Genomic DNA, 24149 nt, shown 5'->3' with positions numbered 1-24149 from the left:
TGAAGCAGGGCAAAGGCTATCAGAGTTTTGCCAAAAGAACCCACTGGTCACAGCAAATACCCCCTTCCAACAACACAAGAGAAGACTCTACACATGGACATCACCAGACGGTCAATACCAAAATCAGATTGATTATATTCTTTGCAGCCAAGATGGAGAAACTCTTTTTAGTCAGCAAAAACAAGACTGGGAGCTGACTGTGGCTCAGATCATGAACTCTTTATTGCCAAATTCAGATTTAAATTGAAGAAAGTAGGGAAAACCACTAGACCATTCAGTTTAGTTCAGTTCAGTCGCTCAGTCATGTCCGACTCTTTGTGACCCCATGAATCGCAGCACGCCAGGCCCCCCTGTCCATCACCAACTCTCGGAGTTTACTCAAACTCACTTCCATAGAGTCGGTGATGCCATCCAGCCATCTCATCCTCTGTCGCCCCCTTCTCCTCCTGCCCCCAATCCCTCCCAGCATCAGAGTCTTTTCCAACAAGTCAACTCTTCACATGAGGTGGCCAAAGTACTAGAGTTTCAGCTTTGGCATCATTCCTTCCAAAGAACACCCAGAGCTGATCTCCTTTAGAATGGACTGGTTGGATCTCCTTGCAGTCCAAGGGACTCTCAGGTAAGGTAAGGTGAAGTCGCTCAGTCGTGTTCGACTCTTTGCGACCCCATGGACTGTAACCTACTAGGCTTCTCTGTCCATGGGATTCTCCAGGCAAGAATACTGGAGTGGATTGCCATTTCCTTCTCTAGGGGATCTTCCCGACCCGGGGATCGAACCGGGGTCTCCCGCATTGGAGGCAGATGCTTTAACTCTCAGGTACGACCTAAATCAAATCCCTTACGATTATACAGTGGAAGTGAGAAATAGATTCAAGGGATTAGATCTGATAGCCAGAGTGCCTGAAGAACTATGGACAGAGATTCATTTAGAAAAGGCAGAGGAACCAGAGATCAAATTGCCAACATCAGTTGGATCATAGAAAAAGCAAGAGAATTCCAAAAAAGCATCTACTTCTGCTCCATTGACTACGCTAAAGCCTTTGACTGTATGGATCATGACAAGCTGTGGAAAATTCTTAAAGAGATCAGAACATCAGAGCACCTTACCTGTCTCCTGCAAAACCTGTATGCAGGTCAAAAAGCAACAGTTAGAACCAGACATGGAACAATGGACTGGTTTCAAATCGAGAAAGGAGTATGTCAAGGCTGTATCCTGTAACCCTGCTTATTTAACTTATATACAGAGTACATCAAGCAAAATGCTGGGCTGGATGAAGCACAAGCTGGAATCAAGATTACCAGGAGAAATATCAGTAACCTCAGATATGCAGATGACACCACCTTTATGGCAGAAAGCAAAGAGGAACTAAAGAGCCTCTTGATGAAAGTGAAAGAGGAGAGTGAAAAAGCTGGCTTAAAACTGAACATTCACAAAATGAAGATCATGGCATCAGGCCCTATCACTTCATGACAAATAGATGGGGAAACAATGGAAACAGCGATAGACTTTATTTTCTTGGACTCCAAAATCACTGCAGATGGTGACTGCAGCCGTGAAATTGAAAGATACTTGCTCCTTGGGAAGAAAAACTATGACCAACCTAGACAGCGTATTAAAAAGCAGAGACATTATTTTGCCAACAAAGTTTTGTCTGGTCAAAGCTATGGTTTTTCTAGTATTCATGTATGGATGTGAGAATTGGATCATAAAGAAGGCTGGAAGTGTTAGTCGCTCAGTCGTGCCCGACTCTTTGAGATCCCATGGACTGCAGCCCACCAGGCTCTTCTGTCCATGGGATTTTCCAGGCAAGGATATTGGAGTGGGTTGTCATTTCCTTCTCCAGGGGATCTTCCCAACCCAGGGATTGAACCTGGTTCTCCTGCACTGCAGGCAGATCCTTTACCGATTGAGCTACAAGGGAAGCCATAAGGAAGGCTGAGCGCCGAAGAATCGATGTTTTTGAACTATGGTGCTGGAGAAGACTGTGCAAAGAGATCAAACCAGTCAATCCTAAAGGAAATCAATCCTAAATAGTCACTGGGAGAACTAAAGCTCCAATACTTTGGCCACTTGATGCAAAGAACTGACTCATTAGAAAAGACCCTGATGCTGGGAAAGATCGAAGGTGGGAGGAGAAGGGGGCGACAGAGGATGAGATAGTTGGATGGCATCACTGACGCAATGGACTCGAGTTTGAGCAAGCTGCGGGATTTGGTGATGAACAGGGAAGCCTGGCGTGCTGGAGTCTGTGGGGTTGCAAAGAGTGGAACACCACTGTGCAACTGAACAACAACACTTAGCTGGCTCTCCTAATTCTCTCTCTCCAGCTCTGCACCACTAACCAAGAAAAGACTGAGTGAAGAAGTCCCAAGGGCCTTTTCCTTACTTGTCTCACTTGAGAAATAAAATCTGTTTCCAATGTATCCACTATTCCAAGTGATAAAGTTTGTAATAACTGTGTGCTGTGCTTGGTAGCTCAGTAGTGTCTGACTCTGAGACCCCCAGGCTCCTCTGTCCATGGGATTCTCTAGACAAGAATACTCAAGGGTTGCAATGTCCTCCTCCAGGGGATCTTCCTAACCCAGGGATCAAACCCATCTCCCGCATTGCAGGTGGATTATTTACTGTCTGAGCCCAGGAAAGCCCATGAATACTGGAATAGGTAGCCTATCCCTTCTCCAGGGAATCTTCCTGACCCAGGAATGGAACAGCGGTCTCCTGCATGGCAGGTGGATTCTCTACCAGGTGAGCTATCAAGGAAGCCCTCTGCTGCTGCTGCTGCTGCTAAGTCGCTTCAGTCGTGTCCGACTCTGTGTGACCCCATAGACGGCAGCCCACCAGGCTCCCCTGTCCCTGCGATTCTCCAGGCAAGAACACTGGAGTGGGTTGCCATTTCCTTCTCCAATAGGAATGGCAAAATATACTTATCTTCAGGAATCAGTGGTACCATTAAAAGTGAAAAGATACTCATACCAGTTTTTGGGTAGATGAATGGGATTTTCTAATACATACTTAGGTTATAAAACAAGTCAAGTGTTGAACAAAAGGCCTTCTTAGAGTCAAAGTAAAGCTAATCTTGTCCCCTGAAATAATTATTTTAAAAAATCCAAAGTTTTAGGAGCCTCTTTATACTTTTACACTAGCTTTTTTTTTACTTTTTCACTAAAAATGATATAATTTTTAGAATGAAGAATACATACCTCTTTATCTAAAATTTTCTTTTTAAGATGAAAACTCTTCAATTTTTGTGGCATGATATCACTAACTTTCTCATTCTCTTTGAAATGTTCAGCATCAGGATTGATGAAGTCCTAAGGGTAACATTTTGAGAAGCTCTGTTAAAAAGTTTTCAGTACAATTAAAAGGATGAAGGATAGAATACAAATTAAATGTCCCATGCAAAAGAAGAGGCCAAACAAAAGAAGGAAGAAAAATATTGAACTCAATTCTTCAGTTACTCATCATAAGACATCTAATAACAGGTTAATGTGGAAATAATTCATTTAGATTCACATTTGCATATAAACTGTAAGTGGGACAAACTCAGATAGTTGCTGGAAGTTAATACACATCGATAATAACTATACATGACTACACACTCATAGATACATCTCCTCTTAGTCTAGTTAGTTTAAAAAATCCAAATTTTAGACTAATTGTTATACCTGACACCAGAACAATCAGACATCTTTAATAATATTGAAACTCTAGACATTTCAGTGGCCTCCAGAATGAAGATACTTGTACAGTGAAGACCCTTGTAACCTAAGGGGCAAAAGTGCACGCATTAGAGTCAGACTACCTGGGTTTGGATCTGAGTTCTGCCACTTAGAGCTTCCCTGGTGGCTCAGTGGTAAAAAATCTGCCTGCCAATGCAGGAGATATGGGTTCAATCTTTGTGCTGGGAAGATCCCCTGGGGAAACAAACGGTGACCCACTCCAGTATTCTTGCCTGGGAAATCCCATGGGCAGAGGAGCCTGGTGGGCTACAGTCCATGGTGTCACAGAGTCAGACACGACTGATAGACTGAGCACAGCGGAAAGCGTTTACTGCAGCTCTGAAATGGAATGGAAATTCATTCTGCCACTTAACTTATGCGAGACTTTGAACAAGAAACTCAACTATTCTAAGCCTGTTTGTTTTTCCATGTTAAAAAAAAAAAGCCTGATAATATATATATTTTTTAATGGTGTAAGAGTTGAATGAGATAACCCATGAAAAGCAGGGTCAATTTAAATGCCTCCAAGGACAAGGTGGGCAGCCAGCAAATATTTGTCCAGTGCCTATTAGAGGCTTACCCTGTATTAGCAGAGGGCATATCACATATCAAGTCTCTGATCTTGAAGCCTTGAGCAAACAGGTATTTGTTTGGCCTGGAATGAGATCACTAAGCAGAGGGCTGATGGATGGTTCACTCCATCACTGAGGGGTCTGGGAGAGAAAAGCAGCCAGCAGATAAGACTGAGAAAGAACAGCAGCATCCACTGAGATGAGAGAAAATCAAGCAGATATGGTGAGAAAGCAGATGTCTGTAAGGCCCCGGGGTGATGGAAGAGGTTCCATCAAGAAGCATTGGTGACACGTTCAAATTCAAACATTATAAAGACAAAACTTCAGGTGGATACAGTCTTTGGGCTGTGATCTCAATTTGTGATCTCTGCTAAAATGACTTAGCTTGGTTTCCAGCCTTCAATAAAAGCTGGCATTCAACAAATTTCAGCTGAAAGAAAATAGGAATAAAGGTTGTGTCAGGTCAGGAACACAGTGAACCCACATTGCCAAATTTTGGCTCAGAGGAGTGTACGTAAGACCAAAGAAATGTACAGTAATCAGAGGGAAGAGGAAGAAAGGGAGTTCAATGATTTGAGAAGCTGTTCCAAACATCATGCCCTTCAAATGTGCTCTCGTTAAAATGTAGGGTTTGTCACTTCCCAGGGCAGCAGCGAATACCACTTCAGCTAAGGCTGAGAAAGGAAAATTTCCTTGGCCAGGTCACACAGCCAAGAGGTGGAGAGGCCATGTCTGGAACTCACTGGACACTAACTTCATTTTTCATTCTTCCCATGTACACAGCTCCACACTGCCCACCCTGCCCCAAAGCTGCACTTTAGATCAGACTGGGTAAACAGCGCACTCCTGTGAGCTCATCACTAGGAGCAGCCGGCCTGGAGCCCAAGACTACTGCTCGGAGGGAGTTTTCCTAACATGTGGAAAGCACTGAAGAATGGGTTTTGCCTGAAGTTCTTATTTTTTTTCAGTCCTAGTATGTTATCTTACTATTGATTTGTGGGAATTAGGTGATGAAAAAAGAATGAAGCAGTGGGAAGAAGGAAGGGCTGATTGGTTGGTTTAAGCATCTGTATCAGTCAGTTCAGTCGCTCAGTCATGTCCGACTCTTTAGAACCCCGTGGACTGCAGCATGCTAGGCTTCCCTGTCCATCTGTATCATTCCTTCCATAATTTTTCTTTCATAACTTGATTGTCCAACCTTGATATTTCTAATAAAAATATGATTTTTGTATAATTAGCTGATGTGAGAGAAGTTCTACCATCAGACCCAGAAGATTGAGAATTCTGGATGTTGGCTGTGAAGTTCTTTTCATGTCTGGGGGGTTTGCGCTCCCTTCTTCACAAGGTGAGTGATTTGGGAACAAATTAAAATGTGTCATCTTTGTAACCTACATATACACAATTCAGACTTGTCACAATAAAGACAAAGAATCTGGATTACTTTTTAGGTAAAATGCTGAATAAAATATCACTCTTAAAAACTCAAAGCAGTGGTTCTCAAACTTTTTGATTTTCAGGATGCTTTCATATTCTTAAAAATTATTGAGGATATCCCAAAGCGTTTGTTTGCTAGGCTGTATCTGTCAATATTTATTGCATTAGAAATCACAGCTGTGAACATCAAAAATATTGATTTACAAATTCATTTAAATAACAATATTTATTGTATTAGAAATACAATATCTACATTTATAAACATTTATTGCGTTAGAATCTATTTTATATTTATCAGTATTCATTGTATTAGAAATTACAACTGAGAACATTCAAAAATATTTATTTACTAATTCATTTAAACAACAATAAATCTATTCTGTCAGTATAAGCGACAATTTAATACAAAATTACCACATTTGTCAAAATGAAAAATTAGTGAAAAGTGGGAATGTTTACACTTTCTGCAAATATTTTTAATGCTGGCTTAATAGAAGACAGCAGGACTCTCCACTGTACTTTCCACATTCCATCAGCCGTGAAAGCAATTACACCGTCACACGGCACATGGCTTCACTGGAAATCTCCACTGTGCACTTGGGAAAGAATGAGAGTGAAAAAGGCAATGATGTCTTCATATTACCATGAAAATGCTTCAACATCAAAGATGCTCCCAGAACACACATCGAGAAAATGGACCTAAAGATTAATGAAAAGCAAAACTAGAAGCAAAACAAACAAACAAACAAAACGGATTAGTCAAGATAGAGCAAAAGCTGCCTTTAAAAAAAGAAAAGTGAGTGAAAGTGAAGTCATTCAATCGTGTCCAACTCTTTGCAACCCGTGGACTGCAGCCCACCAAGCTCCTCTGTCCATGGGATTCTCCAGGCAAGGATACTGGAGTGGGTTGCCATTTCCTTCTCCAAGGGATCTTCCCAAACCAGGGATCGAACCCAGGTCTCCCACATTGCAGGCAGACGCTTTAACCTCTCAACCACCAGGGAAGCCCTAAAAAAGAAAGAAAGAAAGAAAGAAAGCTCAAGAAAAACATTGTATAGTGGATAAACAGTTATACTGATTTATTCAGTGTTTACTAATTCAAAATTCGTCATGGTTTCGTTAACAGCCAAACTGAAGGTCATCTTTGCTTAGGCTGAAAGTGAAAATGAAAGTGTTAGTCGCTCAGCCGTGTTTCGATTCTTTTTGACCCCATGGAGCTCTCCAGGCTCCTCTGTCCATGGGATTCTTCAGACAAGAATAGTGGAGTGGGTTGCCATTCCCTTCTCCAGGGGATCTTCCCGACCTGCTTAGGTCAGTAGTTCTCAAAGCATGACCCTGGGGCCAGGAGCATCAGTGAGACCCCAAGATCTTCCTGGAGATGCAAATCCCCAGGCCCCACCTCACACCTGCTGAATCAGAGACTCTGGGGTGGTCCCTGCAATCTGCATTTTCATAGCTGAGGCTGATAAATGCTAAAGTTTGAGAACCACACTGGCTTAGATAATCCTTCCTTCTTTCTGGAGAAAAGATGACAGAGAGAATTTTCAGTCCCATGAGAATAGTATTTTTCTAAGAGCCATTAAAAATAATAGGATCCTTGTCTTGCAAACAATACTTAATACTGATTAGAGATTCACAAAAGAAAGTCTTCTAAGGACATCTTTGAGCAACAAATCAGCTCAGTTTAAGTTATTATGACAAATATAAAAATAAACATATACATTTTTCTGACTCAGATTAGCCTTCTAATAATTAATAAAGTTGCACTACAGATATTTTAAGGCAGGCCTACAAAACCGGAATAGAGCAGATGTGCTCTGGCTTGTGAGGATTATCACTACCAAGACAGGCTTCCAGCTGTCTGCCAAAAAAGCCATCTGAACTGCAAATACAAAATACAGGTTCTCCAAACACATTGATACGAGGCTCTCATGTTGTTCTTAACGATTGTTAATAGATATATTTGGTGATCATTTTGCAAGACATACAAATATTGAATCTTTATGCTGTACACCTAAAACTAGTGGAGTATGCTATCTCAGTAAAAATGTTTGTAACTTTACTAAATTACTGTGTGCTACAATGTAGGTTTTGCCTTGTAAACCAAATATGCAGCTGTATTATCTATTTTACTGCTGAACAGGCAGACATGGCATGAAAAGGCTGAGATCCCACTCAGAAACTCTTTTCTCAGAGGAAGCTTCAGATGATCGGTCATGTATGCGTGCCTGCATGTGGGCTGTTGCTTCAGTCGTGTCTGACTTTTTGCGACACTATGGACTGCAGCTCACCGGGTTCCTAGGCACCCACAAAATTCCCACATTCATTTGCAACTCTACCAATATAATCGCAAGAGGCCAGGAATGGCTGTTCTTTAATGGGAGTATCTGAGACCCAAAGAAACTCGTCCAAAACTGTGGCACCTTCTCCACTGTTTCTCTCTTTTTGGTTAATTCTCTCCGCCAACAAATTAGGGTATGGGCCACGCCCAAATACGCCTCAGCAGACTATTAGAAACTCCTGAAATTCTGCCTTAGAGATTCTGAATTTGTGATAATACCTTGGCCACATCTGACTGTATTACATCCTCTAAGATCTCCTTGAGTTGAGCTATCTCACATTTAGGGATGCAATTTTGCTCCTCACTCCTTGCAACCTGCTGCTGACATGTTGTGTTTTCATTTTTTACTTTGTCAATCTGCTGCTGGAGTTCTGCATTCTTAGCTTTTTCACTGTCGGATAGGAATTTCACCTTCTGAACCTGAGCGACCAATTTCTCGAGTTTAGATTTCAGATTCTCTCTTTCATCCAGGTGTATCCTTTCACGTTTCTGAAATTCCTCCCGTAAAGACAGGAACTCTCTTCCGGTCTCTCTCTCCCTTTTCAACGAGTCCAGAGCGGCACTGGTGGCCTTTTCCAGCTCTCCTTTGAGCTGCTGCAGGCTTTCTATCTCTTCTTCTTTCTTGCTCAAGGTGCTGCCCATCTCCATGCAATGAGTCATGTACCTTTCCTGCAGACTAACATAATTGCCCTTGAGTTTCTTAAACTCTGCCTGTAAGGTTTCCTTCTCACTCCTGCATTCCTGAAGGTGGTTTTGGGTGGTAACTAAAATCTCGTGCAAACTCCGCAGTGTCTTCTCTGTATCACTCTTCTCCAGCTTTATTCTGTACTTTTCTTCAATTAGCTCTTCGACCTTCTCCTTTAGCTTATTGATGATGTCCACAAACACGTGCTGTTTAGTCGCATTCATCTGTAGTTCCTCAACCTTCTTCTCTAAATACGTGTTCTGACGCTCTAGGTCTTGGATCCGAGTTTCCTTTTCTTTGTTAGTACATTTTAATTTCCGTACAACTTCATTTAAAGCCATGTCCTGTTCCAGAGGTTGTAAGCTTTCCAAGCTCTGCTCTGAGTCAGGTATCACGCAGGCCTCCTGAGATGCTCCACCGCTCCAACACATGCCTGTAGGAGCCCAAGTTGAGCCCGTCTGTGGCCTCCACCCGCCTTTTTCTGGGACTTCCTTTTGGTGCCTGACTGACATCTCAGGAATATCCATAGAATTCTGTACTCCTTTGGAAGAACCTGCAATCTGTAAATTAGAGTAAATAAAATAAGTCTGAAATAGTAGAAAGATCATGAGCTTTGAGGTCAAAGAGAGCTGCCCTAATCCCTAAATTTGGTTTTCTCAGCTCTGAAATAACAGGGAGGATGTGTACGTCCAACACTAATATCTAATTAAGAAAAATACTTAAGTATTAATTGCTGAATGTTATGTACTGCACTTAGCAGCAGAGCAGGTATGGTATATGTATTATACTTTAAAAAAAATTAAATGTTGATACTCTCACCATCTTCTATGACACAAATTTTTCTGGATACATACAAGATATTTCCTTTGACTTCAAATGAATTAAAACAAAGTTATTCATTACCCTAAATCTGCAAAGACATTTAAAAAAATTATTTTTGAGGTAATGTTGGTTTTCAACATTATGTAAGCCTCATGCGTACATTTCTACTTCTGTTTACACTACAGCATACTCACCACCAACAATTTAGTTTCCATTTATCACCATACAGTTGATCTATTTTACTCATTTCACTTATTTTGTTCATTTATTTTTTGGTTTTTATTTGCTTGGGTTTTTTTTTGTATCCCATAATGAATGAAATCATATTTGTTTTTCCCCATGTGACTTATTTTACATAGCATAATACCCTCACAATCCACCCATCCATGTTGCCACAAATGGCAAAATTTCATCTTTATGACTGAGCAGTATTCTATTGTAAATATATGAAATATCTTCTTTATCCATTTATCCATTGATAGGCACTTAGGTCAGAGAAGGCAATGGCACCCCACCCCACCCCACTCCAGTACTCTTGCCTGGAAAATCCCATGGATGGAGGACCTGGTGGGCTGCAGTCCCTGGGGTTGTGGACTAGTTAGACATGACTTCACTTTCACTTTTCACTTTCACTCATTGGAGAAGGAAATGGCAACCCACTCCAGTGTTCTTGCCTGGAGAATCCCAGGGACGGCGGAGCCTGGTGGGCTGCCATCTATGGGGTCGCACAGAGTCAGGCAGGACTGAAGTGACTTAGCAGCAGCAGCAGCAGCAGGAGCAGGCACTTAGGTTGTTTGCAAATCTTGGTTATTGTAAATAATGCTATGATGAACATAGGGGTGCATATATTTTTTCAAATCAGTGCTTTTGTATTTTGGGGATAAATACCCAGAAGTGGAATAGCTGGATCATATGTATTATTTTTTGAGGAATCTCCATAGTGTTCTCCATAGTAGCTACACCAATTTACATTCCCACCAACAGTATAGGAACATTCCTTTTGCTCCACACCCTCTCCAACATTCATTATTTGTAGACTTTTTGATGAGAGCCATTCTGACCAGTATGAGGTGATAAACTCACTGTGGTTTTGATTTGCATTTCTCTAACAATCAGCAATGTTGAACACCTTTTCATGCGCCTGTTGGCCACCTGTATGTCTTCTTTGGTGTCTATTCAGCTCCTCTGCTAATTTTTTAATTAGATTTTTTTGTTGTTATTGAGTTGTATGAACTCTGTACATATTTTGGATACTAACCCCTTATTGGTTATGTGGTTTGCAAACATCTTTTCCCAGTTGGCAGGTTGTCTTTGTATTTTGTAGATAGTTTCCTTCACTGTGCAAAAACTTTTTAGTTTGATGAGGTCCCATTTATTTTTGCTTTTGTTTTCCTTGCCTGAGGATATATACCCAAAGGTATTGCTAAGGCCAATTCATTAATTATACTGCCTATGATAAATTTCAGAGAAGGCAATGGCAGCCCACTCCAGTACTCTTGCCTGGAAAATCCCATGGATGGAGGAGCCTGGTGGGCTGCAGTCCATGGGGTCGCTAAGAGTCGGACACAACTGAGCGACTTCACTTTCACTTTTCACTTCCATGCATTGGAAAAGGAAATGGCAACCCACTTTAGTGTTCTTGCCTAGAGAGCCCCAGGGACGGGGGAGACTGGTGGGCTGCTGTCTATGGAGTTGCACAGAGTCAGACATGACTGAAGCGACTTAGCGCCATGATAAATTTATTGTTTTTATATGTCCACCTTTATCTTGTTACCTTTTTTGGTTTGGAGTTTGGAGTCTATTTTGTCAGATATGAATATAGCTACACTCCATTTCTTTTAGCTACCATTTGCTTTGGACATCATCTTCCATCCTTTCATTTTGAGTCTACGTTTATCTTTAAAGCTGAAGTGAGTTTACTGGAGGGAGTAGACAGCTGGATCTTGTTTTTAATGTATCTCTTTTGGGGGCAGGGAGGTCTTGCTTTTTAATCCATCCAACCACTCTTTTTTTTTTTTAAGATTTATTTATGTATTTTTGGCTGTGCTGAGTCTTATTTGCTGCACGCAAGATTTCTCTAGTTTTGGAGAGCAGGGGCTACTCTTTGTTGAGGTATGAGGTATGAGGGCTTCCCTCATAGCTCAGTTGGTAAAGAATCTGCCTGCAATGCAGGAGACCCTGGTTGGATTCCTGGATGGGGAAGATCCTCTGGTGAAGGGAGAGGCTACCCACTCCAGTCTTCTTGGACTTCCCTGTTGGCTCAGCTGGTACAGAGTCCGCCTGTGATGTGAGAGACCTGGGTTCGATCCCTGGGTTGCGAAGATCCCCTGGAGGATGGACAGGCTACCCACTCCAGTATTCTGGCCTGGAGATTTCCATGGACTGTATAGTCCATAGGGTCACAGAGTTGGACACGACTTGAGCGACTTTCACTCACGCTTATTTATTTTTGAGTGTGCTGAGTCTTATTTGCTCCATGCAAGCTTTCTCTAGTTTCTCTCTGTTGAGCTGTGCTTCTCATTGCAGCAGCTTCTCTTACTGAGGTCCACGGGCTCTAAAGCACCTGCTCCACAGTTATGGTATATGGGTTAGTTGCTCTGAGGCATGTGGAATCTTCCTGGAGCAGAGGCTGAAACCACGTCCACTGCATTGGCAGGTGAATTTTCAACCAGCGTGCCACCGGGGAAGCCCCAACCAAGCTGCCTTTTGATTGATGAATTAAATCCATGTACATTTGGGATGATTCTTGACAGATGAGTACTTGGTTTTATCTTTGATTTTCTGATTGCTCTGTGTCTCCACTGTTTCTTTTTCTTGTGCTTCTGTCTGCTGTTCTGGTTTGGTGGTTTTCTATGATGTTTCTCTTTTCATGTTTCACATCTTTGCTCTCGATCTTTATTTTGTGGTTATCATGAGGTTTGTATAAAACATCTTATAGATAAAACAGTCCTTTTTCTCTGCCGACAGCATCTGATCTTCACACGCCGATACAGGTTCTGTCCTTTCCCTCTTCCTCTTTCGTCTTTGCTGTCTCAAATTATCCTTTAGTGTTGTAAATTTATTACCAATTTGAAGCAGTTATACTTTTCCTGCTCTTTTTCCCCTTGACATTTATGGTATAATACAGTGTTAATAATCTATTCTGACATAAAGTTGCAATCTTCTGACTCTATTTATCACCTTACTCAAAGTTTTGTGTATTCTGCATTTTTATTTTGGGCTAAGAGCTCATTTCAACATCTCTTGTAAGCCAGGTCTAGTGTAATGAACTCCTCCAGCTTTTGTCTGTCTGAGAAAGTCTTTATTTCTCCTTCATATATGAATGATAACTTTTCTCGATAAAGTATTTTTGACTGACAGTTTTTATCTTTCACTATTTTGAGAATTTTATTCCATTCCCTCCTGGCCTATAGTTACAGCTGAAAGATCTGCTGATAGCCTAACAGGGGTTCCTTTATAGATAACCATCCTTTTTTCCTTTTTTAAAATTTTTTATTTTTAATAAAACTTTTATTCTGGAATAATTTTAGATTTATGAAAATGTTATAAGCATAAAGAGTTCTCTATACCTCTCACCCAGGGCCCCTGAATGTTAATGTCTTATATACCATGGCACATTTGCTAAAACAGTACAAATGTGCTGCTACTAACTAAACTCCAGATTTTACTAGTTTTCCCATTAAAGTCCTTTTTCTGTTCCAACATCCAGTCCAGAGTATCACACTGTATTTAACACCTCTTTGTCATTGACTTTTGACAGTTTTAATACCACATCTTAGAGAAGATCTACTAGCAATGATTTCTTAGCTTCATAGATTTGTATATACAGTTCTTTTCTTAGGTTTGCTATTTTTTTAGGTTAGCTATTTAAAAAACAACCTTAATCTTTTTACATCTCTGATATGCTCTTGGTTTTAGTAATCCTTATTTCTATTTATTTTTTGGCCATCCCTTGTGATAAGTCACAAAGAGTCAGACACGACTGAGCGACTGAACTGAACTGAACTGAACTGTGACATGTGGGAGTTGGTGATGGACAGGGAGGTCTGGCGTGCTTCGATTCATGGGGTCGCAAAGAGTCAGACACGACTGAGCGACTGCACTGTGACATGTGCGATCTTAGTACCCTGCCCAAGGATTGAACCCATGCTCCCTGCACTGGAAGGGTGAAGTCTTAACCACTGGACCATCAGGGAAGTCCCTTAGCTATTATTTCTTTAAGTAAATTCTCTGCTCCCTTCTCCTCTCTCTCCCTCATCTCTCCCTCTGGGATTTCCCATTACCCTGCTGTTGTCCTTCCTAAAAGAGTTGTGCAGCTCTCACAGAATTTCCTCACTTTTAAAGATTCTCTTTCCTCTTCTACCTGCATCACCTCTATTAGATTTCTATCCCTAAGCTTGTTAATCCTCTCTTCCAAATAGTCTGCTCTATTTCCAAGGCTTTCTAATCCTTTCATCTTGTTAATTACTGAGTCCTTCAGCTCCAGAATTTTTTGGTTCTTTTTTCGGAGTTTCAACATTTTGGTAAAATGTTCCTTCTGTTAATAAACTTGATTCCTTAGCTCACTGAATTGCCTTTCTGAGCTTTCTCATAGCTCCTTGAGTTTCTTTATGACAGCCATTTTGAATGTACTGTCAGCTAGATCTCAGTATTCCATGGACGTTAAGTCTAGTTTCTGGAGAACTGCAGTTTTCTTTTTGTGGTAGTTTACTGTGGCTAGCCCTTGGTGCCTTAGTTGTTCCTCAGCACAATGAATCTGAAGTAGCAAAAAACTCTCCTTCTTTAGATGAAGATGCTTTAATTTTTCTTGATTCTAATGACTCAATGGGTTAGAAATTAGAGGCCTTTCTTTTGTTTGCCAGGAGGTGGCATCTATAGTTTAAGTCTTTGGTTTCTCTTTCCTGTGCTAGCTCTGGTTACCTTTGGCAGTTGGCACTGCCCACCCTCATGTCTCTGACAGGCGTCCTTGTTGTCACTGCCTGTACCTCTAGGGTGGCTGTGCCTTTCTGCTGTTGATGTCACCGCCTGGGCTCTGGGGTTCTTCTTCTGCATGGTCCAAAATCTCCTGAGTCACAGGCTCCACCGCATGCAGGGAGGGGGAGAGCTGGGAGGAGTCGGGTGTCATCAGATTCCCGGGTGCTGCCGCTGTGGTCTGGATTGATGGGGGGAGTTATGGGTGCCTCTGGAGCTGGAGAGATGGTCTCAGGCTGCACTTCCACTGCTGCCGGTCACCCACAGTTGGCTAGTGGCCAGGTCATGGGTGCCACCTCTCCTCCTGGTGCTGGGTTCTTTGAGGCTGTGGGCTCAGCTGCCACCCCGGGGGGACCAGGATCGCAGGCACAACCTCCACAGTCGCCCAGTGTGGCCTCCTCTGTGTGCTCCAGTCCACCCTCCTTTAGATGTATAGATGTGTGGAATTCTCCAGCATCCTGGTGTGTTGGGGAGAGCCACATCTGTTGAGCTGTGGATGTTTTACTAATTGTAGATTGAAGAGCAGAGACAGAGAGAGTATCTCAATCTACCATGATGCTGACAACCCTCTCTTGTGAGCCCTCTTTTTTTTTTCCTCTCTAAACGCTTTTTTTAAAAATTAATTCAATTGGAGCATTACTTTACTAATTACTTTACAATATTGTAGTGGTTTTTGCCAAACAATGACATGAATCAGCCACGGGTGCACGTGTTTCCCATTCAGAATCCCCCTCCCACCTCCCTCCCCATCCCACCCCCGAGTCATCCCAGTACACCAGGCCTGAGCACCCTGTCTCATGCATCGAACCTGGACCAGCGATCCACTTTACAAATAATACACACGTTTCAACACTACCCTCTCAAGTCATCCCACCCTTGCCTTCTCCCACAGAGTCCAAAAGACTGTTCTTTACATCTGTGTCTCTTTTGCTGTCTCATATATAGGGTCATCATTTCTTTCTAAATTCCATATATATGCCTTAATATACTGTATTGATGTTTTTCTTTCTGACTTACTTCACTCTATATAATAGGCTCCAGTTTCATCCACCTCATTAGAACTGATTCAAATGCATTCTTTTAAATAGCTGAGTAATATTCCATTGTGTATATGTACCACAGCTTTCTTATCCATTCGTCTACTGATGGACATCTAGGTTGCTTCCACGTCCAGGCTATTGTAAACAGTGCTGCAATGAACATTGGGGTACACGTGTCTCTTTCAATTCTGGTTTCCTTGGTGTGTGTGCCCAGCAGTGGGATTGCTGGCTTGTATGACAGTTCTATTTTGAGCTTTTTAAAGAATCTCCATGCTGTTCTTCATAGTGGCTGTACTAGTTTGCATTCCCACCAAGAGTGTAAGAGGGTTCCTTTCTCTGCACCCTCTCCAGCATTTATTGTTTGTAGACTTTTTGATAGCAGCTGTTCTCACTGGCGTGAGATGGCACCTCATTGTGGTTTTGATTTGCATCTCTCTGATAATGAGTGATGTTGACCATCTTTTCATGTGTTTGTTAGCCATATGTATGTCTTCTTTGGAGAAATGTCTGTTTAGTTCTTTGGCCCATTTTTTGATTGGGTAGTTTATGTTTCTGGAATTGAGCTGCAGGACTTGCTTGTATATTTTTGAGATTAATTCTGTTGCTTTGTTATTATTTTCTCCCATTCTGAAGGCTGTCTTTTCACCTTGCTTATAGTTTCCTTTTTTGTGCAAAAGCTTTTAAGTTTAATTAGATCCCATTTATTTTTGCTTTTATTTCCATTACTCTGGGAGGTGAGTCAGAGGATCCTGCTGTGATTTATGTCAGAGGGTGTTTTGCCTATTTTCCTCTAGGAGTTTTATAGTTTCTGCTCTTACATTTAGATCTTTAATCCATTTTGAGTTTATATTTGTGTATGGTGTTAGAAAGTGTTCTAGTTTCATTCTTTTACAAGTGATTGACCAGTTTTCCCAGCACCACTTGTTAAAGAGAGTTTTTTTCTTCACTGTACATTTTTGCCTCCTTTGTCAAAGATAAGTTGTCCATAGATGCGTGGATTTATCTCTGGGTTTTCTATCTTGTTCCATTGATCTACATTTCTGTCTTTGTGCCATTACCATACTGTCTTGATGACTGTAGCTTTGTAGTATAGTCTGAAGTCAGGCAGGCTGATTCTTCCAGTTCCATTCTTCTTTCTCAAGATTGCTTTGGCTATTTGAGGTTTTTTCTATTTCCATACAAATTGTGAAATTATTTGTTCCAGGTCTCTGAAAAATACTGTTGGTAGCTTGACAGGGATTACATTGAATCTATAGATTGCTTTGGGTAGTATACTCATTTTCACTATATTGATTCTTTGGATCCATGAACATGGTAAATTTCTCCATCTATTTGTGTCATCTTTGATTTCTTTCATCAGTGTTTTATAGTTTTCTATATATAGGTCTTTTTTTTCTTTAGGTAGATTTATTCCTATTTTATTCTTTTCGTTGCAATGGTGAATGGAATTGTTTCCTTAATTTCTCTGTTTTCTCATTGTTAGTGTATAGGAATGGAAGGGATTTCTGTGTGTTAATTTTATATCCTGCAATTTACTATATTCATTGATTAGCTCTAGCAATTTTCTGGTGGAGTCTTTAGGGTTTTCTATGTAGAGGATCATGTCATCTGCAAACAATGAGAGTTTTACTTCTTTTCCAAGCTGGATTCCTTTTATTTCTTTCTCTTCTCTGATTGCTGTAGCTAAAACTTCCACAACTATGCTAAATAGTAGTGGTGAGAGTGGGTACCCTTGTCTTGTTCCTGACTTTAGGGGAAATGCTTTCAATTTTTCACCATTGAGGATAATGTTTGCTGTGGGTTTATCATATATGGTGAGCCCCCTTTTGAATAAAGACCTTTTGATTCCTCATCAAACCATTATCTCATAATGCTATGACTTCTAATGTGAACATCAGAAAATCTGATGAACTTATCTCATGACTGACTTTCTGCTCACAATACAGATTTGGGAGAAGGGGGTTAAAAACAACAACAGTAAGTTGTAGGAAAGTGAAGGTGAAGTCACTCAGTTTTGTCCAACTCTTTGAGACCCTATGGACTGTAGCCTACCAGGCTCCTCCGTCCACGGATTTTTCCAGGCAAGAGTACTGGAGTGGGTTACCATTTCCTTCTCCAGGGGAGCTTCCTGACCCAGGCATCAAACCCAGGTCTCCTGCATTGCAGGTAGACACTTTACCATTTGAGCCACCAGGGAAGCCCTGGGAAGTTGCAGGAAACACTAAAATGAACATGACAGAATAAGCTAGTAAAAGATCTCTAAAGGGATGGGCTGAATAACTTTCCAAATAGAATTTAGGGATATTGGACCCTTATATTATAGTGTTACTTCATCGTTCTGGGATAAAGACAACTATCCTTACTGAGGCCTTTAAGGTCCTGATACTGATCTTGATATCTAGCCCACACTACCTTTCCATCCTCTACAACGTCCCTCCAACCCAGCAACACTAAGCTGCCTTCAGATCCATGAAGGAAGGGACCATGCTCCCTGCAGCCACAAGGTCTTCACACTCAGTTCAGTTCAGTCGCTCAGTCGTGTCTGACTCTTTGCAACCCCATGAATCGCAGCATGCCAGGCCTCCCTGTCCATCACCATCTCCTGGAGTTCACTCAGACTCACGTCCATCGAGTCCTTGATGCTATCCAGCCATCTCATCCTCAGTCGTCCCCTTCTCCTCCTGCCCACAATCCCTCTCAGCATCAGAGTCTTTTCCAATGAGTCAACTCTTCCCATGAGGTGGCCAAAGTACTGGAGCTTCAGCTTTAGCATCACTCCTTCCAAAGAAATCCCAGGGCTGATCTCCTTCAGAATGGACTGGTTGGATCTCCTTGCAGTCCAAGGGACTCTCAAGAGTCTTCTCCAACACCACAGTTCAAAAGCATCAATTCTTCAGCACTCAGCCTTCTTCACAGTCCAACTCTCACATCCATACATGACCACAGGAAAAACCATAGCCTTGACTAGATGGACCTTAGTCGGCAAGGTAATGTCTCTGCTTTTGAATATACTATCTAGGTTGGTCGTAACTTTTCTTCCAAGGAGGAAGCGTCTTTTAATTTCATGGCTGCAGTGATTTTGGAGCCCAGAAAAATAAAGTCTGACACTGTTTCCACTGTTTCCCCATCTCTTTCCCATGAAGTGATGGGACCAGATGCCATGATCTTCGTTTTCTGAATGTTGAGCTTTAAGCCAACTTTTTCACTCTCCTGTTTCACTTTCATCAAGAGGCTTTTCAGCTCCTCTTCACTTTCTGCCATAAGGGTGGTGTCATCTGCATAGCTGAGGTTATTGATATTTCTCCCAGCAATCTTGATTCCAGCTTTGTGTTTCTTCCAGTCCAGCATTTCTCATGTTGTACTCTGCATATAAGTTAAATAAGCAGGGTGACAATATACAGCCTTGACGTACTCCTTTTCCTATTTGGAACCAGTCTGTTGTTCCATGTCCAGTTCTAACTGTTGCTTCCTGACCTGCATACAGATTTCTCAAGAGGCAGGTTAGGTGGTCTGGTATTCCCAACTCTTTCAGAATTTTCTACAGTTTATTGTGATCCACACAGTCAAAGGCTTTGGCATAGTCAATAAAGCAGAAATAGATGTTTTTCTGGAACTCTCTTGCTTTTTTGATGATCCAGCGGATGTTGGCAATTTGATCTCTGGTTCCTCTGCCTTTTCTAAAACCAGCTTGAACATCAGGGAGTTCATGGTTCACGTATTGCTGAAGCCTGGCTTGGAGAATTTTGAGCATTACTTTACTAGCATGTGAGATGAGTGCAATTGTGCAGTAGTTTGAGCATTCTTTGGCATTGCCTTTCTTTGGAATTGGAGTTGCTATCAATACTTCTGCATGGAATGCTCCCCCACGCCCACCACCTAACTACCCCCACTCATCCTGCAGAGCTGAGCTCAGTCACTACTACACTTCAGGGAAGTCTTACCCAAACTCCCTGACCAGCGACAGGAAGACTCCCATCTTACTTTATTTATAGTGCTTACCACAGCTGCAAGTTTATATGTAATTTTATAATATATACACTTTATATGTAACTTTTATTTGCAGCACTTACCATAGTTGAAAATTCATATTTACTAGTGTGATTATTTGATTAATGTCTGTCTCCTCTATGAGTGTTCTTGTCATGAGGACAGAGCCCACATCTTTTTGTTTCTGGTTTTGTCATCCATTCTATAACCAACACATAGCACAGGGCTTCAGACACAACAGATGCCTCAAAGTGTTTACTGACTGACTGAAGGGCTAGATGCAATGGAAATAGTTACAATCTTAAGAAGTCCTAATTCAGCAGCTTTTTAAAATGTTATTTTCCAGAACTCAAGACAGGTAAGTAGATTTGTCTTTTAAATGCTGCTTTCAAATAAAATGAACCAAAAAATCCTGACTTTACTTGTAAATGAAATATAACAGCCATAGCTTTTCTCACCAAACTCACAGTGAAAAGGTATTCTTTATGCTATCTTTGGATTGTTATCTATTTGCCCACACCAATTCTTTTTTTTTTTTTTAATTGAGAGACTATATAGACTTTATACTGTTGACATCTTCAGTGCTCTTATGATACTACATACCCAGAATTCACAATTCAAAGACAAATTCATGTTTTCACTTTGGTAGAAAAATATTTTTTTGCTGATCAGTAGAAATTCCACATAATAGAAAAATTGTGAGCTTGTCAAATAATTTAATTAACATCTCTGCATTTCTTCCTCTTCTCAACCTTTTCCTTAAACTTCTGAGTTCCAATCAATAAGATTCACTAGGTATAAAAACTTGAAAGGGAATGTGTTAGTCCCTCAGTCGTGTCCAGCTCTTTTGCTACCTCACAGACTATAGCCCACTAGGCTCCTCTGTTCATGGGATTCTCCAGGCAAGAATCCTGGAGTGGGTAGCCATTCCCTGCTCCAGGGAATCTTCCCAACCTGGGGATTGAACCTGGGTCTCCTGCATTGCAGGCAGATTCTTTATTGTCTGAGCCACCAGGGAAGGCCATAAAAGCTCAGTATTGATATACTCAAGGCATCATGCAGGTGTTGGGGTGCATAAAAGGATGAGTAAGACAGCACCCTGACCCTCAAAGAAATTATCATGTGGTAGAGCTAATCTCCAAGTATGGATTTTACTTCATTAGAAAGGATTGTTTCTAAATTGAGGAAGATCTCAGAAGGCAGTTCCCCCAGCAAAGCAATGTCCCTCATGCTGATGATTTAGGACTACTTCCAAAAGCCTCAGGTTATAAGCAGTAATGTTTTGTTTTTTAAAAACACTTCCTTTAATACCCTATGGATTAATTATTAAACATCTTACCTCCTCTGTTTCATAATTAGCTCTCACATCAAGCAGGTTAAAGTTATTTTCTTTATAAAATGGTTGTTCAACATCACTGTGTACTTCTTTCTCACACAAGAAGTCTTGAGACTGACTAGGATTGAGGGCAGATTCCATGGCAGTACTATTAGCCAGTGGCATTTCCATGAATTTCAGTGTCTCTTCACTGCACTGGATTAGAGGTGGGCTTCTAGAAGGCTGTCTGACACACTCAAGAGCAAATTGATCTGTATGTGTGAAAGTGCTAGTTCCCATCGGGTTTTCTTCCTTAAATGAGTCTTCCTGCATATTGGTGTCTTCTGCATAATCACATACATAATGCTGTAATTCTGGCTCCTCTGTGTAAGATAAGCTTTCCGTCAGATCTTGAAATGCTATTTCATTATTAAACAAGTCTGTCTGATGAAATTGGCAAAGGGGTTCAAATTGTCTCAAGGAAGAAATGCTCGTGTCAATTGGCTGAGTGAGTACATTCTGTGAGTAATTTCCAATGTTGACATCTCATTAGAAAAAGAAAGATGAAAATAAGATTAGCATTAAATTTATGCATTAACAGTTACATTCACATTTATGAGGTAAATTGTTGGACTCTTTTAAGAATTATAAGTTCAACATTTTTCATTAAGTTTATTTGTGCTAGCAGCTGCAACAAAACTTTTTTACATGAAGGAAAAAGTCATCAAGTGACTACCACAAAGAAGCTTCTTACAGTTCATTTTTGTCAAATACCATTGTAACAAATTCTAAGACATCTTCAAAATTCTTTTGTTTACTCTAATTTTAAAATGCTTCAAAAGAATAAAAACACACAGTGTACAGTAATAGCAAACACACATAAACATGCTTAACTTCACAACAATCTCATGAACTAGGTACTGTTATTACACATTTTTACAGACAAGGAAATGGAAACATGAGAGATATTAAGTCACTTGCTGGGACACAGCTGGCAAGCAGTACAGCTGGGATTCTAGAATACTATTTGTTTCTGAATATGACAAGTTATTCAGATTTAATATTTTTAAAAATCAGAAGCAAATAAAGACAACATGCAAAGAAGTGTTTCAAATAAATATCCCTTCCTTTCTATCTAAATTCCTTCCTCTTCCCCACCCAGAGAGAACTGCTATACTGAAGCTGCTGCTGTTGTTTCTTGGTCGGTCAGTGGTGTCCGACTGTGACCCCATGGACTGTAGCCCACCAGGCTTCTTTGTCCATGGGATTTTCCTGACAAGAATTCTGGACTGGGTTGCTCTGCCCTCCTCCAGGGGATCTTCCCAATCCAGAGACTGAACCCACATCTCCTGTGTCTCCTGCACTGCAGGCGGATTCTTCACCACTGAGCTATCAGGGAAGCCCAGTACCTAAGTTGGTGGGCCTGTGTTTGGGTGTCTATTTTTAGGGGGGGGGGTATGAGGAGGGAATATCTAAAATGTCATTTGTGAAAGTTATTGGAAAAATAAAAAACTAGTCTGAGTATGGTACAAAGTCACAGTAACTTTATATGGTTGTTGTTGTTTAGTCGCTCAGCTGTGTCCAACTCTTAGCAACCCCATGGACTGTAGCACTCCAGGCTTCTCTGTCTTTCACCATCTCCCAAAGCCTGGTCAAACTCATGTCCATCAAGTCAGTGATGCCATCCAAAAATCTCACCCTCTGTCATCCCCTTCTCCTCCCCACTTCAATCTTGCTCAGCAACAGGTTCCAGTGAGTCAGCTCTTCACATCAGGTGGCCAGAGTATTGGAGCTTCAGCTTCAGCATCAGCATCAGTCCTTCCCATGATATTAAAGACTGATTTCTTTAGGGTTGACTGGTTTGATCTCCTTGCAGTCCAAGGGACTCTCAAAAGTCTTCTCCAACACCACAGTTCAAAAGCATCAATTCTTCAATGCTCAGCCATCTTTATGGTCCAACTCTCACACCCATGCATGACTAATGGAAAAACCATAGCTTTGACTAGATGGACCTTTGTCAGCAAAGTAATGTCTCTGCTTTTTAATACGCCATCTAGATCTGTCATAGCTTTTCTTCCAAGAAGCAAGCGTCTTTCAATACCATGGCTAGCAGTCACCATCTGTAGTGGTTATGGAGCCCAAGAAAATAAAGTCTGACACTATTTCCATTGTTTCCCCATCTGTTTGCCATGAAGTGATGGGACCAGATGCCATGATCTTTGTTTTCTGAATACTGAGCTTTAAGCCAACTTTTTCACTCTCCTTTTACTTTCATCAAGAGGCTCTTTAGTGCCTCACTTTCTGCCATAAGGGTGGTATCATCTGTGTATCTGAGGTTATTGATACTTCTCCCAGCAATCTTGATTCCAGCTTGTGCTTCTTCCAGTCCAGCGTTTCTCATGATGTACTCTGCATATAAGTTAAATAAGCAGGGTGACAATATACAGCCTTGATATAGTCCTTTCCTAATTTGGAATCAGTCCATTGCTCCATGTCTGGTTATAACTGTTGTTTTTTGACCTGCACACAGGTTTGTCTGGAGGCAGGTCAGGTGGTCTGGTATTCCCATCTCTTTTCCACAGCTTGTTGTGATCCACACAAAGGTTTTAGCATAGTCAATGAAGCAGATCTTTTTTAAATTTTCTTGCTTTTTCTATGACCCAACTGATGTTGGCACTCTGACCTCTGGTTCCTCTGCCTTTTCTAAATCCAGCTTGAACATCTGAAAGTTCTCAATTTATTGAAACCCAGCTTGGAAAATTATGAGCATTACTTTGCTTGCATATGAGATGACTATGACTGTGCAGTAGTTTTAACATTCTTTAGCACTGCCTTTCTTTGGGACCAGAATGAAAACTGACCTTTTCCAGTCCTGTGGCCACTGCTGAGTTTTCCAAATTTGCTGGCATATTCACTGCAACACTTTCACAGCATCATCTTTTATGATTTTAAACAGCTCAGCTGGAATTCCATCACCTCCAGTAGCTTTGTTTGTAGTGATGCTTCCCAAAGCCCACTTGACTTCAAATTCCAAGATGTCTGGCTCTAGGTGAGTATCACACCATGGTGGTTATCTGGGTCATTAAGATCTTTTTTGTACAGTTCTTCTGTGTATTCTTGCCACCTCTATTTTCTGGTTCTGTTAGGTCCATACCATTTCTGTCCTTTATCGTGCCCATCTTTGCCTGAAATGCTCCCTTGGTATCTCTAATTTTCTAGAAGAGATCTCTAGTCTTTCCTATTCTATTGTTTTCCTCTATTT

General features: G+C 41.1%; 1 protein-coding gene across 1 annotated transcript in view; it reads right to left on the bottom strand.

Annotated features, from left to right (window-relative positions):
- CAGE1 (cancer antigen 1) overlaps window positions 1-24149 on the bottom strand; it is a 39668-nt gene that overhangs the window by 13251 nt on the left and 2268 nt on the right. Inside the window, exons 2-5 of the mRNA XM_069563105.1 lie at window positions 20912-21432; window positions 8287-9312; window positions 5533-5680; window positions 3202-3314 (exon numbers count right to left, since the gene is read on the bottom strand). Coding sequence (XP_069419206.1) covers window positions 3202-3314; window positions 5533-5680; window positions 8287-9312; window positions 20912-21432 — 1808 coding nt within the window. The remainder of the gene's footprint in view (window positions 1-3201; window positions 3315-5532; window positions 5681-8286; window positions 9313-20911; window positions 21433-24149) is intronic.

This window comes from Ovis canadensis, chromosome 20, assembly GCF_042477335.2.
Source record: "Ovis canadensis isolate MfBH-ARS-UI-01 breed Bighorn chromosome 20, ARS-UI_OviCan_v2, whole genome shotgun sequence".
Classification (NCBI taxonomy): Eukaryota; Metazoa; Chordata; class Mammalia; order Artiodactyla; family Bovidae; genus Ovis; species Ovis canadensis.
The sequence above is the reverse complement of the archived record's forward strand: the minus strand, read 5'-3'. Positions and strand labels throughout refer to the sequence as shown.